This window comes from Boleophthalmus pectinirostris, unplaced genomic scaffold (assembly GCF_026225935.1).
Source record: "Boleophthalmus pectinirostris isolate CB_2022bp ecotype Guang Dong unplaced genomic scaffold, ASM2622593v1 HiC_scaffold_20, whole genome shotgun sequence".
In the NCBI taxonomy this organism is placed as follows: Eukaryota; Metazoa; Chordata; class Actinopteri; order Gobiiformes; family Gobiidae; genus Boleophthalmus; species Boleophthalmus pectinirostris.
This window is the reverse complement of record NW_026571153.1, coordinates 33,271,517-33,298,039: the sequence shown is the minus strand read 5'-3', so window position 1 is coordinate 33,298,039 and position 26,523 is coordinate 33,271,517. Positions and strand designations below refer to the sequence as shown.

The 26,523-nt window shown below is 43.1% G+C and overlaps 2 protein-coding genes across 4 annotated transcripts in view; both read right to left on the bottom strand.

Moving 5' to 3' along the window:
• mark2b (MAP/microtubule affinity-regulating kinase 2b) overlaps positions 1-8,134 on the bottom strand; it is a 56,563-nt gene extending 48,429 nt beyond the window's left edge. For all 3 annotated transcript variants that reach the window (XM_055156397.1, XM_055156399.1, XM_055156398.1), the window contains exon 1: positions 6,844-8,134. In XM_055156397.1, the coding sequence (XP_055012372.1) occupies positions 6,844-6,894 (51 nt within the window). In that variant the 5' untranslated portion in view covers positions 6,895-8,134. The remainder of the gene's footprint in view (positions 1-6,843) is intronic.
• Positions 8,135-11,973: 3,839 nt separating this feature from the next.
• Positions 11,974-25,192, bottom strand: krcp (kelch repeat-containing protein). The gene is made up of 13 exons (XM_055156400.1): positions 24,937-25,192; positions 23,846-24,007; positions 22,169-22,250; positions 21,003-21,062; positions 19,806-19,992; positions 17,972-18,055; positions 17,732-17,863; positions 15,636-15,823; positions 15,022-15,218; positions 14,280-14,374; positions 13,943-13,997; positions 13,081-13,178; positions 11,974-12,561 (listed from the first exon to the last, which is right to left on the bottom strand). The coding sequence occupies exons 1-13, from the start codon at positions 24,999-25,001 to the stop codon at positions 12,341-12,343; spliced, it is 1,626 nt and encodes a 541-aa protein (XP_055012375.1). The 5' UTR covers positions 25,002-25,192; the 3' UTR covers positions 11,974-12,340.
• Positions 25,193-26,523: the final 1,331 nt, after the last annotated feature.

Sequence of the window (26,523 nt, the reverse complement as noted above, 5' to 3'; positions counted from 1 at the left end):
TGGACCTCTTGCCTGTGCCTGGAATAATCCACAGTATGACATTAAACTATTCCAGGTTACAGGTCAGATCTGAAAGGAGGCAGGTCAGGAGGGGTCCACAGCCAATCCCCAGCCATTTTAGTTTTTTGAAAAGAAAAAAAGACATTACACTGAATTGTCTAGTAAGTCACATATCATAGTGAAAAAGAAGAACATGGCCTAGTCCAGTTCAAACCAGTTTATTCAATTGCAGTAAACTGTTGCAGGGAACTACAACTGATTTGAATCTCAAAGAAGTCGGAATGTACCGAAATACCGGCTGCATGTAACAGCACAGTCTGATTTATATTCAGAACAGATGGGAGAGGCATTCAAGTACACAAGGTAAGAAACAGGAAAATGATAGGTGTGTGTTTGGATGTTTCTTCCTCCTTTTAGATCAGCAGCGACAACACTCTACAGCCACTCCACTCAGCACATGTTTGTGTTGGTCCCCTATGCTAAAGTGAAACTGAAACTTACCGGAGCTTCAATGTGTTTATTTGTGTTTGGAGAGCAAATAACATGAGTAACAGTCCGCAGTATGTTTGAAAATCACCCCAGGCTCAGAGTGAACATGGTCCAGCTGCAGTGTAGGACTCACATGAGGAGTGGACCTCTGCTGTGCTGCGGTCTGTGGAATACTCACGGCCACCGGACCAGAACTGCTTATCTATTTCTGCCAAAAGTGTGAGTATTTGTATGATAGTCAGTTTCATTAGTAATTATAGCAGCAAAGTTTTAGTGCTAATGCCCCTGAACGCCTTGTCCCCTGTTCACACCTGTTCAGTTCTGTGTCCTGCTGTAGACTGGGACAGGGAGTCTGACTGGTTTGGAGACAAAGTCCATTTGGATGTGGTTGTTTAATGCAGTGGGATTTCCCTGTGCATGAATGAGAGCAGAGCAGAGGTGTGCAGAGGCAGGTGAGGGACTACACTGCCTCCTCATTTCCTCTAATGCTCCAATGAACAAACAAACAAACAGATAAAGTGTGCGTTTCCTGGAGTCTGGCACGTCTGTACTGTGCTGTAGGCTCAGGCTCTGACCCGGCCCACTGCTCATTCTACCAGACAACTGTAGGATACTGTCCATTCTGCTGGAATGTTATCGCACTCGAATGACTCAATTTGATTTGAGCTGATCGTAGCCACCATGGGTAACAGCTACAGTTTGGCAATAGTGATGCAATTGCCAAATTCAAAAAAGTATTGTGATAGTGGATTGGATTAGATTAAAATTATTAATATTTAAACTGTGGAATTCTGTTTAGACTGTGCATTGTAAACAACCTTTGTTTAAATTCCCTGTATGTGATTTTTTTCTCCAATATACTGGATCTATACATATATCTATACAATATACGGTATCTTTCCCCAGTACACATATACTGTGTCAAGTCATGACTCTAATTAAGTCTTTTACTGTCAGATAATTAGGTGTGCATGCTACTTGTTGTTTAGCTTTACCGTCACAACAAAACTGTACAAACAAGTGCTTATAACCCCATCATGGTGAATCATTATGATGTTCAGAATGCATAAGGTATGACCAGTGCAATCTATTTAAAAGGAACTAGTTCTGCTTTTCACGGTTTCAAAGAAATCCTGTACAGTCCATTCATTTTATGCCATACTTGAACCAAGACCAGGCCAATTAAAAGGCACACGGAGAGCAAAAACATCAGACTGATTTTTAACTGAGATAAAGTTCTCATCATCATCCACATACTGTACATAGTTTAAAACAGTCACAGCTCAAGTATAATTTGAGCAGATTGAATACAATTCAAACAGGAGTCTGTCCAAATATGACCTGAGAATATCAATGTACACTTTCAACCAAAATATCCACCAAACCCATAACTGGAATCCGACACCCAATCCAGCATTATCATTATCATTATCATTATCATTAATAATAATAATAATTATTATTATTATTATTGTTATTATTATTATTATTATTATTATTAATTAATAATAATAATATTAATAATAATGTTACATATTGGATCACCACCAATATTCCAAATACCAGTACTGGATGGGTGCATCCATAGTGGATCTACTGTGTTTTTCAGTGTCATCTAAAGCAGCCTGTCACCATAACAGCTAAAATAAAGCCAGCCTCGGTAGAGTCGGCTCAAGTGAAGCCCGGCTGCTCCAGTCCCAAGCTGAACACAGAGCACAGAGCAACAGAGTTAGAGTTAAAGAACATAGAGCACAGAATACAGAGCAGCGTTACAGAGCAGAGAGTTACAGAGCAGAGAGTTACAGAGCAGAGAGTTACAGAGCAGAGAGTTACAGAGCAGAGAGTTACAGAGCAGAGAGTTACAGAGCAGAGAGTTACAGAGCAGAGAGTTACAGAGCAGAGAGTTACAGAGCAGAGCTGTTTGTGCTGCAGCAGATCTGTGCGAAACTGCCTTTTCCTTTAAAGGGACAGTCCAGAATTTTGGACATGGTACCTCATTTCCTCGTGAGCGAGAGTGTTGGAGACGTATGGAGACACTTTTTGAAATATTCCATCCAGTCCTTGTATTTGCAGAGGTCGCTGGTGCTAGACTAGTGCATGTCAATGGTCATAGTTATTCTGAGACTAAAAACAGTCTTACCCACTCCACAAAACACCCGAAGCAAATCTATTATTACACCAGACTGTCCATGTGAATGTCTGTATCGATAGAACAATGTTTGAAATAAAACCAACCTTGCATCACATGAATCACTGCATGTTGAGGGACTTTCTCAGCAGCAGCAGAATTTTACTTTGCCGGTAAGATAGGTGCTCGGTGATATCAGTTCGCCGCTGACGAGCTTTCTATCAGGGAATACAACTCACTGCTGCTGCTCAGACAGAAATCCTTCAAATGCAAGGTTTTTACTTCTAAAAATTATTCTATCAATGCAGACATTCACATGGACAGTCTGGTGTAATAACAGATTTTCTTTGGGTGTTTTGTGGAGTGGGTAAGACTGTTTTTAGTGGCAGGATAACTATGACCATTGACATGCACTAGCCCAGCACCAGCGCCCTCTGCAAATACAAGGACTGGATGGAATATTTCAAAAAGTATCTCCACACATCTCCAACACTCTGGCTAATTAGGAAATGAGGTCCTATGTCCAGAATTCTGGACTGTCCCTTTAAGAGACACAGGAAAAAAGCACCAAAATGTTTCTGATAGAGCAGTTACAAAACTGAACTTCAAACCACAGGTGGGAAGAGGAGCCAAACATTTCACATTACTTCATAGTAATATTCCTCATGTAGAAGTACAAATTAGTGGGCCAAGAATTTATTCAAGCAAGAGTAAAAAGTATTTAGGAAAAGTACTACTCAAATATGGTAACAATTTAAAGAGATGTAACATGTAATTTAAACATGTGAAAAATGTTTTAGTTTTTTTTTTTCTGTTGTATTTATTTTAAAAATGTATTCCTTGTGTTACACTGTCTAACAATTTGCTCAAATAAAATAAATGAAATGAATGAAATTTATGAATTGTAGTGACTCTAATGTGAAAGACAAAACATTAAAAATAGCACAAATCTGTTATCTGGACACAAAAATGAGACAAACTAAATCATCTCTGAAGGAGCTGCAAGAAACACAGATGTTCAAATCATTCCATATTGTCCATAAAGCTTTGGTCACTTGTAAGAAGAATCATAACTTTTATTCAAGTAAGAATACTGTTACTTCATGAAAAATATTACCCAAGTAGAAGTAAAAGCATGCTGCTAGAAATGTACTCTAAAAAGTAAAATCTGTTTTAAAAGTTAACAGAACTTTGCTCAAAACCAAATCACGACCTATCTCCACCCACGGCTCTGAAAATATTAGATAAAAAAACAAACATATCTGACTTCAGGTAAAAACAACAAAAACAAGTCAAAAATCTTCTCATCAGTACCGTGAAATGCTACTATAAGGACTCAGCTCCGTTAAGGAAGTGGTTTCTGTTATCAAGTCATCTGAAATCAATATTGCGAATTACAATGATAAAAATGTAAAATTATCTATAAATATTTGTGCTGCAAGATTCATCACAACTGGACACAATCAGCAAATTACAAAGACTGCTATTTTTGACGCATCATAATTTCCACAAACAAAATCTCCTGTCTTATTGTGCAGAAAAGCTGCTAACCCTGTCGTTTAGATCTGCACATACATGTTCTGAAAAGCGATTCTTGTATTAGTTTGTCAGTTCAGATTTCAGTCTTTTTGCCAGTTCTCCTGGACAAGTTTAAAATGGGAACTTAGAAGAGAATCTGTTATTAAAAGTCCAGTGAGGTTTGAGTGAGACGTCTACACAGTGGACTGGACAGACCCCTGCGGAGGTGTAACCATTAACCCTGTGGTCAGTGGGTTGCATCGGGCCTGTACATGCGTTAACAGTTTTATGGGTCTAAGGTGTAGGCCTGTCAAGACTAATCGATACTAAAACTATTACTGAAACTAGATACTTACTTCCGCAGGTATTGATACTAAAAGGGGGGACCAAAGCAAGAGTACAGGAGTACAGCAGGGGGACTGGAGCAGGCCTGGAGCAGGCGGACTGGAGCAGGCCTGGAGCAGGCCTGAAGCAGGGGGACTGAAGCAGGCCTGGAGCCGGCAGACATTTTGTGCCTGTGTGACCTTTGGCACACAGACCCTTCGGCGGGGCCTGTGTGACCCCTCTCTCCTCACTTTGTGTGGATGACTGATAGCAGCAGCACACAAAGCAGAGGGGGGGCGGAGAGCTCAAGTCCACTCAGGTCCAAAGAAAAGGACCAGCATTTGTGCCCATGGTTCTATTTTAAAACTCTGCTACAATGAGAGGTACCAGAGGCTAAGCCAACAAGACAGTACTGCATCAAAAAACTAACTATTCACCTAAACAACAACAGAGACTTGGGCCAACACACAAGAGTTTCCATTCAACAGGACTTCTTTGAGGCAAGACACTAGTGTAACACTGGCTGGGAACTTTTTATACTGCTCCCTTCCTTTATACTGCTCCCCAAAACTATCAAAGTAAAATCGGATACTAATCAAAAACAGTATCGTAAATAGAGCACACAAACCTTGCATATTTATTTTTTCTCTCAAACAGAAATCAGCCCACCTTGTGATGTCATGTGATAATACAGGAAGTGCAGCACTGTTTTTAAACTCCATACACCTTCACTAAAATCATCTGGATAATTTCAGTCCTGAAGTTGATCATCTCTACTGAACAAAAGGAGCTTTTAACTTCAAAATGACCGTGTCTTGACATCACAAGGTGGAACAGAGCATCCTGAGCTTTTAGATGTAGACAGCCTAATAAACCAGGATTACTCACGTAATGTGTGTGAATGAAACAAAACACAGCTCCAGGTCTGTTTTTGATGAGGCATTCTAACATGGCTTAAAGCTCACAAGAATCCACCACATTGTGTCATAAAGCTTTAATGATGTCCAGCCCTACTAACATTTGACTTTAGGTTTAATCCTGCTCTGAGAATTGTACCATATCATTTATTTTGTTGTAATGTTTTTCTATAAGTGATTGAGCAGCTGTGACGTCACGTGAAGCACTCTCCCTTCTGCATTAGTCTGCCCAAACAAGGCCCTGCCCTCCTGGTGCTACAGGCCAGTGGACATCCTGAACTGTGCCCAGGCTCTCCACCCCTCCCTCACCTGTCAGAGGTACGTCAGGGTGAACACACCTGTCAAAGGCACGTCAGGGTAAAAGCACCTGACAGCATCGCACTTCAGCTGCAGGGCAGGAACAGGAAGTCTTTGGTAATGGCATTAGACTGTCAGCAAATCATGACAAACAAGTAGGACTACACTCAAACTGCCTTTTACGAAGCACTCCTCAGAGGTGGGAGAATAGAACCCACAAGTAGGCCTGTCACAATAACATATATTGAAGCAAGATAAAATGCTACAGGGAAATACTGCGCTAAACAATAATACTGAACCTTCTTTATGCCACTGACACGAAGCAGGACAATGCATAGTATAAATGCCTATATTTTTTAAATATACTATATCATTAAAAGCCATGAGCTGCAAAAACAGCAGAATGAAATAATAATTAGCCACTTTATTTATTCAAAACCTCATAGCTCAAATCTGACCTTATTACATCAAAATTGCAATCTCTCCACTATTGCAAAGAAACTGGACACATGATAAATACTGATCCCCAAAAAGCTACAGTTTAGGTTAGTTCCAGCTGTCATATATTGAACGATAAGTCAGTAGTATTTATAGTGACATGTCAAATAGGAGGAGTATAATGAACCTCCCTGACAATACAGAGTGGTTAATATCACATCCTGAGGCAGTCCAGCTCATGTGTATTTGTACTCAGCACCTTTTGCTTTAGTTTAGTCTCTGTGAGCAGCTCCTCTCACACCACAGCATTACTCAGCTACTGCGGCTTTATGATCCAAGAACTTTGTCCAGGCAGAGATAACACTGATAAAAACCGAACCAGGCCGAGCCAGACCGTATGTGTCAACTACACCTTTATAATGCAGAGGGCCCGGCTCTAACAGCAAGAGGTCAGAGTCTCTCTGGAACAATGGACAAGTGTTGAGGACCTACTGTATGAACCTGCACGTATACATGCACATGTATGGACCTGCAGTACACACACGTATAGACCTCCAGTACACACACAAATAGACCTCCACACACACACGTATAGACCTCCACACACACACGTATAGACCTCCACACACACACGTATAGACCTCCACACACACACGTATAGACCTCCACACACACACGTACAGACCTCCACACACACACACGCAGCTGCAGAAGGACACATGAGGCGCTTACCTGTCCTGTCGAGTTTTCAATGACTTGCACCAGTGGGGGCCTTGTTGACATGTTGAATGAGTTTGGAGTTCCAAAGAGAGAAATGAACAGGGAAACACACTCTCCTCAGTCTCTGGAGCACATTTAAAAGCTTGTGGATGAATCCTCCAGCGGATGTCCCGTGCTAGCCCGCTAGCAGAATCAACAGGTAGACTGTGATCTACGGCGAACCCGCATCAGCGGCTAGCCTGTGGCCGGCTAGCGACACTAGCTAGCAGCGAGTCCACGTCCCATGTTTGTCCGCACAGAGAACACTAAAAACACGTCTGCAGCTCTGAGGGACCGTGTGGGACAGGCCCGGCTCCTCTGGGCATGTAGTACCGTCACAGTGAGCTCTGAGCCCGGGGAGGTGAGCTCGGCCTTAGCCGCTGCGCTAGCTCCAGGAAAAGTTGGGCAGTGTTAATGGCTCTTTTCACCAGACACGGCTCAATCAGGCTAGCATGCTAACAAGTGAGGGAGCTAACCCCGTCCCAACACCACGGACACGGACAAATGTTACGAACAAACACACTGCTGCCTCCAAGAACTCTCTTTACGTGGAAGTTTGTCGGATTCGGCCCAGAAATTGCATTTTGATCGTAAAGCAGCTCGGATCCAAACTTTTCAGGCCAAACTTGTTCCCGGTCAGCGCTCGACCTTCCAAATCCCACTGAACAATCCACAGACAGAACCCGGAGTTGTGTCCACAGCGAGTCCCGAGAGCCCACGGACCAGCGCTACTGCTCCGATCTCACTTTAGTTGGAAGTTGTATCCCGGTGGTAATTAGCCCGTGTGGCTAAACACGGTGCTGCTCCGAGCTGCGTACCGCCTGTGTGTGTCTGAGTGTGTGTGTGTGTGTGTGTGTGCCTGTGTGTGTGGCCACAGCAGGAACTACCACAGCCAACCTCCCACTGGATCCACGGAGCACCGGCTCTCCCTCTGTGTGGCTCTGTGCGCCTCTGGCGTTCCCGTGTGGCGTGCCCGTGTGGCGTGCCTGGAATAAGGTCGTTCACAGTGCTGCACTGCAGTGTGGCGGAGAACCAGTCCGTCCTGTCGGTACACCGATCGCCGTTATGTCCGTGCCTCGACGACACCGGGGACATTCAGGGGCTCGTAAACTCCATTATCGCGAGGTGCGTGTCCTGGTGACCGAGCCTGTGGCGGAGAGGGGCGAGGAGCTGCGCCCGATTACAGCCTATGCGCACGATCCTGATACCGGAACAGGCTCACGGCAACATGGCTGCTGCACCACGACTGAGAGACTGAGGAGGGGTTCGGCTGCGCTCGGCTCTACTCGGCTCTACTCGGCCCCCTCCGAGTCCTGACTGCTCAGCGCCATTCTTCAGGTTGGCGAAGGCAGGTGCAGCGCAGGTCCGCATCAGACAAACCCACATCATGTGCAAACAGAGGTTTGCGCATCAGGTGCGGACACCGCTCCGCCACTTTCTGTGCGCAGTCAACTTCTGCGGTAGACGTGCACACTGACGTGTCATCCATGTTTGGTTATGTTACTGAATAACGGCCCTCACTACAGACCCCAGACCCTCACTACTGACCCCAGACCCTCACTACTGACCCCAGACCCTCACTACTGACCCCAGACCCTCACTACTGACCCCAGACCCTCACTACAGCAGACACTCTTAGGCCTGTCACAATAACACATTTCGAAGCACAATATATCGCTACAGATATAATGTACTGTACATACGGCCATCATTTTGAACCTACTTTATGCCACTGACACAGTAACAATGAAGTAAGATTCCAGTACACTATTAGGCCTATTTAAATAGAATCATTGAAAGGTCTAAATGAGAAATGAATAACAAAATGAACCAGTAATTAGCCATAGAAGTGACTCATTCAACTTTCTACAGCTCAGATCTTATCGCATTACAACTAAAATCACAACAATATCAACACTAATGCAAAGAAAATGTACACACTAAAACATTGAGCTCCAAAATGTAGGTTAGTTGTTCCATGTGCTGAACAATATATAGCTGTAGTGGCCTGAATATCAAGACAGACCCAGACTTTCCGGTGTGCTGCTGTGAAATTCAAATACATCTTTACCAACCCCATTTTTGCCCAGACTTCATTGCTAAGGAAGCTCTAGTGCTCATGTGTCTCCACCGGCAGGCCGTGTTAGTGCACTGCAGTTTCACAGAGTGCTCCAAGAGAAAACACCTCAGTGCAGGAGAAACTGTTACCCACATAGAAACATCCTTATTACTGGGAACAGTGAAAATGGTACAGAGGAGGACAGTGAGAATAAAGGGTGTGGTTTGTGTGTGGATGTGGATAGAACTCAGCATGGAACTCACAGTGTGGGCACAACAGGACAGTGGCACTGTGAGCTCCACAGACCTGCTCCACAGACAGAGCTCCACAAACCTGCTCCACAGACGTGCTCCACAGACCTGCTCCACAGACAGAGCTCCACAGACAGAGCTCCACAAACCTGCTCCACAGACCTGCTCCACAGACTGCTCCACAGACTGCTCCACAGACAGAGCTCCACAAACCTGCTCCACAGACCTGCTCCACAGACTTGCTCCACAGACAGAGCTCCAGAGACCTGCTCCACAGACAGAGCTCCACAAACCTGCTCCACAGACAGAGCTCCACAGACCTGCTCCACAGACAGAGCTCCACAAACCTGCTCCACAGACAGAGCTCCACAGACCTGCTCCACAGACAGAGCTCAACAAACCTGCTCCACAGACCTGCTCCACAGACCTGCTCCACAGACAGAGCTCCACAGACAGAGCTCCACAAACCTGCTCCACAGCCACCTGCTCCACAGACCTGCTCCACAGAGATCCACAGACCTGCTCCACAGACAGAGCTCCACAAACCTGCTCCACAGACCTGCTCCACAGACCTGCTCCACAGACAGAGCTCCACAGACAGAGATCCACAGACCTGCTCCACAGACAGAGCTCCACAAACCTGCTCCACAGACCTGCTCCACAGACCTGCTCCACAGAGATCCACAGACCTGCTCCACAGACAGAGCTCCACAAACCTGCTCCACAGACCTGCTCCACAGACCTGCTCCACATTCAGAGCTCCACAGACAGAGCTCCACAAACCTGCTCCACAGACAGAGCTCCACAGACAGAGCTGTTACCTTGTCACAAACAGACCTGAGTTGTGTTTTGTTTTATTCTCACATGTTTGAATAACCCTGCATTATTTCTGACTACATCTCCATGGCTAAAATTGCATTAACATTAGCATGCTAATATTTGGACAGATCTATTAATTAAAGTGTCTATATGTAGTGATTTTGATAAAGAATTGTGCAGATTTTTGTGCATCAGAGACAACTGATGTCTTACTTGTTCTCAAACAGGTCTCAAACTCTAAGAGGAATGATTTTCACATTTCAGTGCAGTTAAAAATGTAGTGGAGTACAAAGTGTAAATACCTGCTCTCAAGTGAAGTCAAAGTCAGAAGAACAGTAAAACTTGTACTTCAGTGCTTACGACAAGTTGGAGTACTGATTTTACTAAAACACAGCTAAGTTAGATTAGTAAGATTTTACTTAAGAGATTAAACATTTTTTACCCAGTTTGGCCATTTGTTAGGTTTCAAATGTTACTTCCTGACTGGAAATCATGGCATTCCATAACTTTTACCTACAACCATATGTACATTGGGCAAAAACTAATCTAATGTGCAGATTATTATTTGACAAATAAAAATGCAAGAAAATACTATTTGTATAATGACTATCATCTTCAGAATAATATCCACAGTTCATTTGTAGTCTTAAATAACCATGAGGATCAGTGTCTGTTTCTGTATCAGGACTTGTAATCCTGCTGTTCAACAGTGTGTCAGGTTCTCTTGCTTCATTCATATCTTCTTTTGACTTAGCCTTAGACTTCTAGTCTTAAATTTCTGTTGCTCTGATGTTCCATTACACTGGATCATTACTTTACAGTTCCTTGTCCCTGTTTCTTGGTTCTTCTCATTTCTACAGGACTCTTGTCTGCATGTGTTCTTGTGAGGTGCCCATTACATACACACCTGAGCCCTTGAGGTTTTAGTGAGCCCTTGAGGACTGTGTCCTCACCTGCATTGGTCTGACACACTCGGCGCGGGGCTCAGGTCACCTCCTTTTCTGGACGTCAGTGAAATGAGCTCAGCCTGGTCTCTCCCACACTGGTCACTCCAGGACAATCCCTGTGGTCAGTGCGGACCCAGGGTCAGACCTGGTCAGATCTGAGGCTGCTCCAGATTACAGCTCTGACCTGCTGATTGTGTTTCAGGTGACATCACAGCCTCAGGACTGCTGATGGAGAGGAGGAACGGCCCTACTGATGGGGAGAGGAGGTGTGTCAAACTGCTGACGTGGCTTGTGGGCTGAATGTCTGAATTTCCCTTTAGGAGATTGAAATGCTCTGACCTGCCCCCATGTGGAAACATGACATCATCACATTGTGCAGCTGAAAATCCATTCACTAAGAACTGGATCTTTCTGTGTAAACAAATCTGAGGTCACAAATCACAAGTCCTGTGAAGAGTGTGGACTTTAAAGAGCCACAAAGCAAAATGGACTTTTTGGAGCTTTCGATCATGTTCTAGCTCATTGTGTTATGTTTGAAGATGTCATCCATGTATGTATGAGTATTTTAGCTTTCTCTCCGGGGCCCTATTTGAACCCTGCTTATGGTTAGTGGTACGATCCGGTACAAGGCTCAGACCACAAGCATAAGTACACAAAAACATGATATAAAACACACAACTTCACAAACTTGATGTGATGTGCAGTAGTTACATTAGCGAGATGCACGCAGATTCCTCTGTAGGACGACTGACTTAATAAGGGGAGGACCTGAACATTTAAATATGTGCATATAGAATTTTAATAAAATAAAAAAGTAACATGGTCATCTAAATATGTATAAAGACTAAATGCTCCTTTGTGCAGAATTACACCTGCTTTTCAGTGCAATAAACACAACCAAACAGAAAAGAACATGATTTTATTTCAGTCCATTTTCTAAAAAGTGACATCAGGATAAATCTCCTGTGCCATAAGGCCCAACCCTCTCTGAAACCAAGATCCCTCAAACGACGCGAATCAGGCAGTGTGAAAATCTACACGTTTATTGAGTCAAGAATAGTTCAACAGCTGTTGAGTAAGAACATTTCAAGCAATTCTATGATTTAAAAAATGTTTCTCTTGACAACAAAATCCTGATTTGACAAATCTATGGCTTTTACAAATTTACACATGTGACCATCACATCTATGAAAATATTTGCTAAACATTACATATTAAAGTATGTAGAACTTTTGCAAAACAAGCGCAAGTTTTGGATATTACCGGCACACTAAAACATGTTGAACAATAAATTCTTATAAAATCTGCATCATAAAATAAATCTCCACAAATCCAAAAACACAATTTAAAAGAATATAAATAGTAACTGTAGCATGCGTTAGTATGTGCTAGCATCAAAGTGCGGCGAGCAGTCTGTCCAGGCCCACTGTTGTCAGGTCACTGTAAAACGTGCCCTCATTGTCCCCGCCCCCAAACACCAGAAGAGCCTTGGCCTCCTGCGACGGGTCTTGGTCCTGGTCCTGAGTGCAGCGGGTGGTTTCCATGGTGATGATGGAGTGCCCGGCTCTGGGGAGGCGCAGCTCTGGAAGGGCCACCTCTGTCCAGGTGTTTGTGTCTGCACAGGACAATGATGGAGTAATCTTAGTTCACCTGTCACGATAATGACTCTATGGACTTAAGCTTCAATATATGAAAGATGAACATTTGGGGTTAAATGCATCATGGGGACTTAGTCTTTGCACTAGTGGGAACGGTTTTGTCATTTTTCCTGTTCTACAATTATATTTGAGCTGAAGAGGACCTTCTGTGACTCATTATAAATGCAAACTCATTACAAGTGGTGTGTATATCTGCTGTTTATTATTTATTGTTGTTGCTTTTTTTTTTTTTTTTTTTTTAACAATATTTTCCATTTAGACTACTTTTAGGAGTTTGATTTCTACTTTTTGTGTCAGTCTTTATCATCTTGATGTAAATGGCATGCATGATCAAGTACTGTGATGTATTCCTTTGATTTGAAGAAAGTAACTGTACCAGAATAGAGTAACTAAAAAACTTGAATTTGTATTTTCAATACATGTATTTAGTTACTTCAATACTTGAAGCAGAGTCCAGTGCAGTGAGTAACTCTTACCAGTGTCAAAGATGAAGGCATCACTGAGCGCGTGGTTTCCATTGTAACCTCCGTGGATCAGGAACTTGGAGTTTGAGAGCATAGCGCTTCCATGCCAACTGGAACAACACATGACACAGATGTTACATGGAGCTAGGGCTCTAGGCCTTTAGTCGATTAGTTGATTAATCGGTCAGTGGAGTCATATTCAACCGATATGTGAACTAGTTGACTAACCATTTGATTTAAATCAGAACTTTTATGGGACAACAGCATGAAGAAGTGAGTGACCTTTAACATAGAAATCCCAAACATACCAAATCTTCAGCTCTCAAACAAATCTCATGATTCTCAATTTGAATTGATCTTTATAGAAATACTCCCCCTGCAGGTGTAGTCTTGTGAGTGCAGTTTGGGTCAGATACAGAGATACGGCATTCACCTTATTTCAGAAGTTGCATTACTGGGGTTATATTATTTTGTATGGGGCTGACAGGAAATAATTTCAATCCAAACTATAAAGCATTTTTAAAGCTTCCAGAGAATTGGTGGAGTGTAAGTGCATATGAAAACATTTTAAACAAATACACCTACTTTATGTCATATTTAATCAACAAAACTTTTCCCAAATTCTCCATTTAAATGAATGGGATCCCAGCTTAACCGAAAGTGCCACCACAAGAAAACGCAGTTTAGGAGATTTTAGAGACAAAAGTAGTTGAATAAAGGCTGAAGATGAAGAGTTGAGAACTTTAACCATGCCCCCTTTTTAGTCGATCAATTGAAGGGCAGCACATTTCTTAAGTCCACCAAGACTTTCTTTAGCCGACTACAGACCTAAATGAAACATCACAAACTAAGTGCAGAAATAAGGAGAGCAGACCTGCGCGGAGACGGGGCTGTGCCACGTGTGCTGACCACCGAGAACTCCATCAGACCTGGACACACACAGAGTACAACAGAAGAAGAGGTAAGAGAGGAGAAGGTGAGGGGAGGACAAGAGAGGAAAGGAGAGAAGAGAGAGATGAAGAGAGAGGGAGTAGTAGAGGGATCTTACCCAGGTCTACCTTGTACAAGTGATTAAAGCAGAGCGGTGAAGAGAGAGGGATGAGGAGAGAAAGACAGAGAGAGAGGTGTTAAGAAAGGGAAAAGTAAGAGGAGAGGGGGAGAGGAGGAGGGGAGAGGGGGGGTAAGGAAAGTGAAGGAGGGCTGTTCCTTACCCAGGTCTAACATGTACATGTCGTTGAAGCAGAGCGGAGTGTCCCAGCCTCCAAACACAAACAGACTCCTCTGCTGCATCAGGCACGCCGAGTGTCTGCGTCACACAGGAACACGTCACACAGGGACACGTCACGCCGGGACTAGACCGGGACTAGACCGGGACTAGACCGGGACTAGACCGGGACTAGACCGGGACTAGACCGGGACTGTGCAATGAGTGGAGTATGTAATGAGTGGAGTGTGCAATATTTTATTGTTTGACCCCTGTGACCCCAGCCCCTTGGGAGAATGGATGGAAATAAGCCTTGGGCTACAATCCGGTGTGTTTACATTCATGTTGTGTCATTTTTGTCCATTAACATGCTCTGTCCCAATCAAATAAATAAATAAAAAACCAAGACTAGACCAAGAGCAGTCTAGTCTACAGTGGGCACACCAGTGTCTGCACCAGGGGAGTAGGGGCCACACTACACACTGCAGAGGGCCAGAGGACATTAAAAGACACACTGGCCCTGACTCAGAGCCTTCTCCTAAACAAGTGATCGGTAAAGCGCCACACACTCAAACTGCCAAAATGGGCTTGCCTTATTTTTAAGGTCAATTCAACTTTTGGCTCTGGTTCATCGATCTTCCCATTTTTGGCACAGTGCTAGTGAACATGCCCAGGACCGTGTCTTACCCAGAGCGGGGAACAGGGGGGCGTGTCTTACCCAGAGCAGGGAACAGGGGGGCGTGTCTTACCCAGAGCGGGGGGCGGGCTTGTCTCCGGTGACGATGGGCTGGTACCAGATGGACAGCTGAGGGTCAAAGATGTAGAGGGCATCACTGCACCCGTCGGGCTGTGGGTGGGGCCTGGGGAACACCCCCCCCAGCACCCACAGCTCTCCTCTGAACAGGGTGCAGCTGTGGTAGGCCAGAGGAGGCACCTTCCCCTGAGCCTGGACACAACAGACACAGATACTACAGCTGGAATCACCTCATCACATACAGAATAATCAAATACATGAAGCAACATGTACTGAATGATGTAGCAACGAACAAGATGTTCAGCAACTAAATGTGCTTCATATTGATAAAAAATATGAATAAATATAATCTAGATCATATAGATTGGCAGCCTCCAGTATCTTCCACCACAGTGTGGAGTGAGTGAAGAATGCACTGTAAAGCTCTGTATGGCCCTATAGACATCCAATCCATTCTTACGTTATAAATCACTGACATATCCAGGTAAATCCACAGCAGACAAAAACATGAAGATGAATAGACCTGTCATCTTATTCTTATTGTGTTCACTAGCTGCCCCACAGTGCCACACGTGGATCTTGAGTGTGTGTTGGTGCTGGGGACTTTACCTCCACCATGGTCCACCTCCAGCTGCGCGTGTCCAGGATGTGCATGTCGTTGAACCAGGTTTTGTTCTTGGAGCCTCCAAATACAAAGATGCGGCTAGAGTCAGGGTCGTAGACGGCAGTGTGTCCCATCCGGGTCTCAGGGGTGGGGCCCGCTGCCAGCGTCTCTGCGGGCCCCCAGCTCCTGTCCTCTGAGGGAGACAAATTGAGAAGAGGAATGTGAATGACTCGGCAGATCAAGCCATGTTTCAGGACCAGCTTCAGTCTGACGTTACATTACAAATCTATAAACATGAGGCTTAAGTGACCCTGGCATGATGAGAAGAACTAACAAAGTAGGATTAGCAGTTTTTATGCAGAATCCTAATTATATTGTATATGTTCTATTGTCTTTGTGATTGTGTCCATTCAAATTGCGATTTCAGTTTGATTGTAATTCATCTTTCAGCTCTATAATTAAAAGGCACTGCACCTTATTTTTATGATCTTAAAAATGTGAAAAGCTTTTCACCATATGTTTATTGTGATTGTAAAGCCAACAACAAGTAGCATGATAGCAGCACAATTGCTGATTACTGGACAATAAAACAATTCATACAGAGCACAGCTGACTTATTTTAACATCAAGAGCTGCTTATACAGTACATCGAGTACAGGCTCTTTAAAAGTGTGAGTAATGCCCAATGTAGACTGAGCTGTAGGGCCGTGGGGCCGTGGTGGTGGGCAGTGTTGTGCATGAACGAGTTCAAAAGAACGTTCATTGAACACGTTCATTTTTCAGTGAACTTTGAACTGAACGCAACACTTTTGTAAATCAAGAACTTGAACGTGAATTTGTTCAAATTATGTGTGATGAACGACGTACGTCACTGTCGGAAACGTCGGAATTTGACGAGTGACGATCTGCTAGCACTTCACCTCGCGAAACCACAGTCGCGTGTCAACGCGAAGGCGACTCCACCGGCAGCTTTAGCGGAACGTACAGGCTCTTGTGTCTCTCAATGGGAAAGTCAATCAAACTTGACTGGGCGCGTTTAGCTGCTTGTTTTTACCTTCTGTACAGGCTGACCACGGCAAACGCAAGGATTTCAAAAGTACATTTCAAAGCACTAATTAACAGTCTATGTGGATCTGGGCTCTTTCACATGATACAGAACTGCCCAGGGAGCACAATGTGCTGATGGTAAATGCACAAATACAACAACAGATACATGCTCTCTGTGTATTTTGACGGGGATACGCGCCTACGCTCTTGTAGAGCGTCAAAAAATAGGATGGATCCTATTTTCTGAAATCTACACGCACAGGACGTGCTGCTCCGCGCACGTATTATTTTACTTGGTAAATATGTCAGTAACGCGCGTCACAATGCTTTTTTAACCTGGATTGAAATGGTGGGTTTTTCGTTTTTCTTCATACAAATTTGCTAAAATCACAGCGATATCAGCAGTGGTGAAACGCCGGAGGTGCGCCCGCGTAGACCGTGATCCTGAGCGAAAGGACCGACGCAGAAGTCCGCACTCCACAGAGCTAAACGCAGCTGACGCCCGATCGCACTCGGGGTTCTCTCAGGGGCGGTCCTAGATTGCAAGTTCTAGTCCAGGATTAGTCCTGGTTTGGTCCTGGTTTAGTCTTGGTTTAGTCCTGGTTTAGTCCTGGTTCAGTTCTGGTTTAGTCCTGGTTCAGTCCTGGTTCAGTCCTGGTTTAGACCTGGTTTAGTCTTGGTTTATTCCTGGTTTAGACCTGGTTTAGTCCTGGTTCAGTTCTGGTTTAGACCTGGTTCAGTCCTGGTTTAGACCTGGTTTAGTCTTGGTTTATTCCTGGTTTATTCCTGGTTTAGACCTGGTTTAGTCCTGGTTCAGTTCTGGTTTAGACCTGGTTCAGTCCTGATTTAGACCTGGTTTAGTCTAAAATAAATGCAGCCTTTCATTTACAGATCTCACCTAAATATAACATGAAGTGAACTTTGAACTAGTTCAAAATTAAAATTGTGAACTATGAATGTGAACTATTCATTTTGAACAAGTGTGAACTGAACTTTGAACTAGTTCATGAAAAGTGTGAACTTGCACAACACTGGTGGTGGGGACAGTACTGACCAGTGCACAGCTTCCACATGGGGTCCTTACAGAAGTGCATCCTGGTCCCCTGCCCCCCAATCAGGATGGCTGTGTGTGGGTCAATGGGGCTCAGAGTGTGCCCCCAGCGACCGGAGGGTCTGACCAGAGAGGCTGAAACACACAAACATCACTGTTATACTCAGTGTGTGTGTGTGTGCGTACGTACGTGTGTGTGTGTGTACGTGTGTGTGTGCGTGTGTAGACAGGCACCAGGCTCACCAGGCTGTGTGGGGGTCCTGGTCTGATGGCTCTTGGTTCTGGATGGATTGGGAGGAGGTGTTTTAACAGCACCTTGTTGTGCTTCTGTAAACAAATATGTCATTTGCATATTACTAGTCCCATAACAAACCCACTAACAAGGAAGATCATTTGTTTAATCAGATTTTGAATTATTTTAAAGTATACATTTCAACATATTTAAAAATGCAAAAAAGCACAAACATTTTCAAGGCCTCAAATTCACCAGTCAATGATCAGAGTGTACAATTCACCAGAAAAATTTTCACAGTAAAGATCCAAGATGCCGAGGCAAAAGCACCAGACTCCGTGTCTGTGTGTGTGTGCGTGTCTGTGTGTGTGCATCTGCGTGTGTGCGTCTGTGTGTACAGAGGCTGTTTTCTTTGGGCCTTTCTTATAAACATGAGGTTTAGCTGAGGCTCATTGCGAGCATCAGGTCCCTGGTTATTGTTTTTAAATTAGATGGACTCACTTAGACTCTATTACGTCTGGGCATCTTGGATCTTTGTTGTGTATAATATAACATTCTAATATTGTAATATAGTTTGAGGCTCAATGTTTCTGTATGTGTATAAAATGTATTATTTAAAGTGTGGAGATATTGGGGATGTTATGGGGCATTTTTGTTCTAATATGATACAGTTTGAGCTGTAGAGGGTTGATAAGTTTCTTCTATGGATAATTCTTACTTGATTCTGCAATGTATTAGTTATAGCTCAGAACTCTCAATGTAATGATGCGGTCTATTTAAAAATGGTTTACAAGGATTATCTTGTTGGTGTCAGTGGCATAAAGTAGTTTCAGTATTACTGTTTATCGTAGTACATCTCTGTAGCGATATATCACACTTCAAAATGTTTTATCATGAGGCCTAATGTCAGCTCCCACTGGGCAACGCAATTTTCCAACTCAGAAGTCATTTTATAGATTAGAACTATATTGCAGACCACAGCACTTCTCTGAGACAAATATACATGAACATAAAATGAAAAGAGTCAATATCTGCCCGATATATCGGTCTGTCTCTTGTTCAGAGTGCACCTTTAATACACCTCCAAAAGCATTACCATGTAAAAGACTGAAATATGACACAAGCTAATCCAAGAATCCCACACATTTTGAACAACCCTGTGGAGCTGGATGATTAGTTACTGGTACATGCATGTGTGAACATAAAGTAGTTTAAATTTTGACTCAATAGGCTGGTCAATAAGGGCACACGGAGAACGGGGCAGTGACAATGATACTGGTATCTAGTAACGATTATTGTATCAACCACTATTGAAGGACCTCTATCAATATTGGCCGATACTGGAACCAATATCTAAAACCAAGTGCACGGTCAGCCTGTATCAAACTAAACATGGCGAGTTATGTAATATTCAAACAAATGACTAAGAAAAGAAATAAAAGAATCTTTAGCAGTGAGTGTGGGCCCAGACTCTTCTGCACACGACAGAAAGTACAGCAGGAGGAGCTGCCACACTAGGTTACCATAGAAACACATCTTCAGATAGTAAATGTGAGTATTTACACTTCGCAGTGACATCGCTGGGGGTGTCCTACATGTATGTCTATGGTGGAATGTTCATCAGTTACCATGGTGATAGAAACAATGCACACAAAGTTTTAAACAACACATTTCCAGGGGCCTGTGCTCCACATGTTCACGGTCCTGTTTAGGAGTTTGAGTTTACATAAAAAGGGGAGAGTGACTCACACACCTGTTGCAGTTCAGCTAAGTCAGTTCTTTCAGGTCAGATTGCCTCACACCGAGCAAGCCTACAGGTAGAGTTGTTGTAACTTGAGTTCTCACCACTGCCGTCGTGAGGTGTGTTGGTGAACAGCTTGAGTGCTTCTTTGGGCTGGCCCCGGGCCCTCCTCACTGGGGTCACTGTGTTGGGGCAGATGTTCTCATCTCCGGCCCCACTGCCCCCCTCCTGGTCTAGGTCTCTCTTCCTCTTAGTGCTCATGTTCTGGGATGCTGGGGGCGCTTCTGTGACCTGGGACACACCGGTGCAATGCTTTACAAAACCCCCATTTCCTCCATCAACCCAAAACATGCACAACCAGGCAAATCAGATTTACAGATTTCCTTCTAACTAGGGGCTGGACAAAAATATATATGTCATGATTTTCATTGATGAAAAGCCACTGAAGTAAATGTGATCAGCAGTAAAATGAAGACTGCAGTCGTATGTGCCGTTTGGACTCATCTGGAGTTTGGCGCCACATCTCTTCTAATCACATGTACCAGTGCACTTGGAGTTATGTGTCAATGGAGAAATGATGAAAACTGAGGTGTGATTGGAATTGTTGATTAGCTGAACATAACAGAACACTGCAATGACATGGAGATGAAGAAAACTGGGACATTTTCTAATTTTTCCTACATTTTGTCAGACTTACTGTCACGAGCAGAGCCCAAAGAAGTTGTAATGGCATGTTTCCAAACGCCTTCCTAGTTTGTGACGTAAGACTGAATAGAGATCAGATGATTTTTTCCCAGTTTGTCAATTTTTCACAGATTATTACACGCCAAACAAAAATATTTAAAAAACACCTTTATTTTAATGAAATTTAAAATATCAGAAATAATGTGTTTGTGGAAATTGTGAGAAACTTTTGAACAGAATTCCCCCTGTGTGATGTCATTCTTATGTTTAGAACTCTCTACTTCCTGTAATTTTCAACATATTTTTCAAATCTCATAATACTTTCCATAAATTTCTACTTGTAAAAACCTAAATGTATGTTAACACCAGGTTTTATCTCATGAGATGAAGTAGAAATGAGAAAAGCCCTACACACTCCTCACTGCCCTGATGGTTTCTGTTTTTGGTGTATGAATGTGAACATGCTAATTGTGGACAGAGATGTGGTTGGTGGTGTTTCTGTCCTCTTGTCTCAGCCTGGATGTACTACAGCAGTACTACAACAGTACTACAACAGTACTACAACAGTACTACAACAGTACTACAACAGTACTACAACAGTACTACTCTGATCTTACCTTGGGCGTGTACTCCTTCACAGTGAGGACCTGCTCTGGCTCTGACCAGTGGGGTTTACCCTGAGGACAGACAGACACTTTACACTCCACACACTGTTCCACATTGTGACATCAGCAGGTGGTACTTCAGTAGAGCTGCTCTGTGTTCATGCATATTCACTTGAATCAGTTAAAGGCTGTGTCAAGTTGTAGATGTCATGTCATCATTTCAGATGGACGGCAGTGGTCTGTATAACACTAGGGGACATTCTGAAATAATCTTCCTATCTTATGATCCACAAATGTCAATCCTTATTGTTTGACAGGCACTAAATAACATCTAAATACACACTGTATATTAACCATAAATCATTTCAACAAATATGGCATCTGTTAAAAGGCAGTGTACCCGTTAAACAGGTGAAAAACAGAACTGATTCGTCTGAAGCAGTTTGCTGTGCTTCAAAGTTATTCCTCACTTACTTTATGCATTCAGAGCATCCCAATTAGAATCAGAGTTCCCACTCTTTTTCACTAACAATATTTCAAAACTTTTCCATTACCTAAAGTGAATTTTCCATGACTTTACGGCACATACATGTATAGAAGTGATCAGACTTTTACAGTTAAATATGAAATGTTAACTCTTTCCACTCACTTTATCATTTGGGATTATAGTTTTTGAACATTCTAAATCCTGTCAGTGCATTTATTGTCGTCTCTTTTAAACAAAAGGCACAGAAGTTCACAAATAATCAGAATAGCCTAACTGAGAACTTAACAGAAGGCTGTAGTTGCGTGAAAGAGATACTAAAATTCCATGACTTTTCCAGGTGTGCAAAAATGACATTTTCAATTTCCATGACCATAGGAACCCTGTAGAACACATCCTGGTGATCAGTTTATAAGTGCTTTTCAAAAAGTTTTACCATCACGGTAACAACTAACATGCTGTGTATAAAATAAAATGACAAATTCAAAGCTTTCTTATTAGAGGCAGACAGTACACAGTGGACTTATTTAGCTACGTATACAATATATCTGTACCAGGGCAAGACAAGTTTGCTCCTATACAAGGGAAAAAATCTGGTACAGGGTCTTAAAGAATTGCTAGTGCTTTGGTTGTCTTCCCTTCCCTCTTCTTTAAGCACTGGTCTGTATTTTAGTGTAGTGTTGCTGGGACTGACCAGAGCTGCCCCGTCCACAGACAGTCTGAGTGTGACCGAGTCTGTCCACGAGTCCTCCTCCCACTGCTCCCACGACAGACACCTGCAACACAACATACTGTAAACACACTACATATTCAGCACATATATGACACACACAGACACACACAAGGCACTGAAGAAGCCACACATTTGTACTCAAACAACACTTAGCTGTAATAATACTCCAGCACAGGAGAAGCTTGAAGTAGTGGGTGAAGGAAAAGGTATTTGGGAAAAGTACTACACCAGTAAAAGAGCAAGTGAGAGTAACATCACATTTATAAATTCAAGTTAGTGTAATCTGAAGGAAAAAACATTAAATAATGCAGAAAATCTGGCATTTTCAACACAAAAATGACTAAACTAAATCATATCTGAATGGTATTCAAATCATTTCACATTGTCAACATAAAGCTTTTGTTACTTGTAGATTTACTCATAGAAGTAGCAAACACTAAAATTACTCAAGTAAATGTAACAGAGTACATGTACTGAGTACTAAGGCTGTACAATTTATTGAATTTTGATCGTGATTTTCATTTGTGTGTCAAACGATCCCCAAACTCATAACTGACTTGAAACAATTTATCTTAACAAAGTTTATTTTGGAATATTTTTTTATATAAATAAGTATATTCATTTTATTTTGAAATATAGTGTGTGTAGAACAGCTGGATATATAGTTTATTTTGGATACATTTAGTTTTTTCTATGCCTTATTTCATGTTCAAAGTATATTTTATTCAGTTTATGTTTTATACATCACAAAACTGCTCTAAGGATCAGATTTGTAGCCAATGGTATATTTATTTTCAATTTGAAAGTTCTGCATCAGTTATCAATAACAAAGTGTTTTTTGTTTTTTGAGAGAGAGAAATGCTGAATAAATGCATTGTGTAACTAAAAAACAATCGTTTGAATAATTGTGAGTTCAATATTGACCAAAATAATCGTGATAATGATTTTTTCTATAATTGAACAGCCCTGATGAGGACTACCGACTCATGACTATCAGCATGTTTTTGTGTAGCCTATATTACATAAAAACACTTTCTCATTTCCATCCTTTTTGTTCCATTACATAAGATATGCTTATGTAAAGGCTGGACAGTGTCTGAGTTAACAGCCGATTTTACTTTTATGGGGTATTAACTGTAACACATAACATATTCCAATCACAATGTTACCTTTTATTGTTCTGAAAATGCTGACTTCACCCAAACAAGGTATTAACTTGTTTTATCAGTTTCAGTATAATGTTTACGTTCTAAGTCTCTGCTCCTGTTGCTTGCACTCCCACGTGCCCTTCAGAGCACAATCACAGCACAATCAGCGTGCATCCTGCGAATGAAACTACTGCACACCGCATTAGGTTTGTCCAGATGTTGTGTCCAATTTTGTATCATATTCTTGTACATTTATGGAGAATTATCACATGGCTAACATAGGCTTGTGGGCAGTTCACAAAATCTTACAGCTAACTGTAAGGAGGGCTTGAATATGGCCTGGGAGAGATTGCTAAAATACCTAAACATGTTTACAGGGATGACTCTCTTCAGGCAAGATTTTGATGAGGGAACATTATAACATGGTAGAGAATGTTAGTAGCTGATTTTGCATAATCGCCTCTTGAACGTGTTTGACCCAGTCACCCACTTGTTGTAGGGCGTGAGTTTGCCGATGGTGATGGGGACCAGCGCAGCATCCTCCAGCACCGCGTTCACGCAGAGCCGCTCCCCCCACGGGCCACTGCTGAACAGCACCACCTGCTGGACACACGCCGGCACTGCCACGCTCACTCTGGAGGAGCCACCAGCGCTGGAAGACACGAGCAGCAGTGTGAGGTCAGGACCACTCACCTGTACACGCGAGGATTCACTGGACAACTACTACAGAAAATAATATGAGTGTGTGTAATCACGGAGGGATGGGCTCATATTTACACTGCACTAAAACAGATTTGGTTTTGGAAAACACTGCTTAGAATGGGCTATAACAAAACACCCGCCTTCTGAGGTATAAGCAGAAAAACAGGCATATAAGGAAACTCCAGAGTCTCTGAGTCCATGTGGCTGGACGGGACCTTCTCAGAGCAGCTGTCCTGAGTTCTTACACCTCTGAGAGGTCAGTGTGTGTTTGTCCATCATCTGCATAGCATGACCTTTGACCCCTGAAGAAGAGACTTCACTTTAAAGACTTTCATCTCCTGAAACCTTCCTTTTCAGTGAATGTGGACATAAATAGCCTCAGAGTGAACTGGACTCTGCACTGAACATGAGATATAGATACTAGAAGTGTCACTGGAGTCAAGTTTGGTAAACAGATCTAATGAAACCTGGAGCACTGCCCACACAAGCGTGACCCAAACTGTACAGGCCCCATGAAGCTCGGGAGCATGTCCTGAGTCAGTGAGATCAGGATATCATCCAAACCTGCAGAAATACAGAGTTTATGTCAAACATAGGCTCGTGTCATCGTGAGCCCGTGCACACGGCACACTGGAGCTGGACATGTCCCTGTGATGCTCATGTACATCAGATGCTCTCGGGTAAAGGCAGATCAGATCCTAACCGGAAATAACAACGCGAGTTTAGTCCTGATGCGTGAAGAGCGCGCTCCTCCCGCTCAGCGCGCACAAAGACCGCACTCAACTACACCAGTGAGGAAAAGCTCTTTTTCTGAACACAATAAAAACACACGTGCTGTTTGTATTGAACTTGTACAGGACTGAGTATGAAAAGTGTCACCAGATGAGTCTCTGCGGAGGTCCGCTCACTCCAAACACCGCGTACACTCCGAAGTCCTCCTCCATCCCCGGGACCAGCGGCTCTGTCCAGGCGCTATCACTGCTGCGAGTCAGATTTGCGCTCCAACTGCTTTGGGCGCTGTTTTCACACAGTTCTTGTTTGTCCGCAGAGTGTCTTCCGAATGTCTCCCGAATGTTTCCAGAGTGTCTCCAGAGTGTCTCCCGCCACACACTGTCCACAACTCCAAATACGCGCGCCTGTGTTGAACGGAGATGCGCTTGTTTCGCTGCGCGGAATAATGCGGAGTAGTGCGGACGGCTTAGCTGCAGACTCCGCCCGGCAGCAGATGTCCCAGGTGAGTGTTTGAAACAAACTACAGGGAGGGGCGTCTACATTCAGTTAGCCAATCACAAAGACGCATCCAGCGAGGGGCGGTGGGAGGAGGCATGACGTCACGAAAAGCTCCGTTCAGGAACATGTGGTTAAAAATGTTCATCTGCTGGTGGCGCATTTGTGCCTGGCATGGATCTGTAGGGCGTCTGTTTATTAGAGTTGTGTGGTGCCTGGACTGTCCTAGTTTATCGGAGGCTGTAAATGCTGAGCTACAGCGTTAGTTCACAAACCGTGAAGTGCAAAATTATGTCTGGTGAATGTGAATGAACTTTACAAAACAGGAAACTGGTGACATCCACATCAGTATATCTCAGAAGCTAAACAGGGCCGGGCCTAGACAGTACTTGGATGGGAGACCACTGAGTGCCACAGGGGGCACCAGTGGCAAAAAATATTGTTGTATCCTTAGGCAAGACACTTCACTCACTAATATAAATGTGGTGTGTGTGTGTGTGTGTGTGTGTCGGTTGGAGGAGCAGATGGTGCAGATTGGCAGCCTCACTTTTTTGTTACAATAGTAACTTAGCACCACCGAGTGTGGAGTGAATGAATAATGCCCTGTACAGCTGCATTGGGTGGACTTGCATCTCCTCAAACATGTCTCTTATTTGGTCTGGAGGAGAACATCCTCCTGCTTGCTTCAATGGAAATGTTGTTCTTTCGAATACTGAAAGTGAGTCAATACCTGCTTACTCCCAAATGAATCACAATGTTTCAATCAGTGGATCTTCATCAGGTCATGACCTGACACTCTCTGTGATGTTCACTGTAGTAGCCTTGCACCAGTGATGTGTATACACCTCTAACTTTTATGTTCCTTGGAATATTCCATGGAATGCCAGTGTATCTGTCTCCATGGAGAATGCTCCACAGGGACAACTGCAGGAGCTCTGGCTGATGTCGAGGAGCATATGGTCAGAGTCAGAGGTGGGTAATACTCTTAGGCTACATTTACAGAGTACTCCGTGTACTTTTCTAGCAGGATAATTTTACTTACTTGATATTTTTATAAATAAATGTAAATGTTTTATTTACTCTTCCCACTGTGAGTAAGTATAAGTGACAAAATCTTTATGTTGACAATCTTAAATGATTTGAACGTATGTGTTCCATGCGCCTTTAAAAATACCATTATTTAAAGCTGTGTCCTTCAGATTCAGGTTGTTTTAACTCAAACTATAAAACAGATGTTAA

Bases quoted from the DNA above. Each gene is read 5' to 3' on its own strand.
- krcp (XM_055156400.1), bottom strand. From the start codon at position 25,001: ATGGAGGAGGACTTCGGAGTGTACGCGGTGTTTGGAGTGAGCGGACCT. The intron at 13,998-14,279 runs GTAAGGAACAGC...GTGTGTGTCCAG, and splicing joins CATGTACATGTTAGACCTGG to GTCTGATGGAGTTCTCGGTG. The intron at 12,562-13,080 runs GTAAGAGTTACT...TGTCCTGTGCAG, and splicing joins TGCCTTCATCTTTGACACTG to ACACAAACACCTGGACAGAG.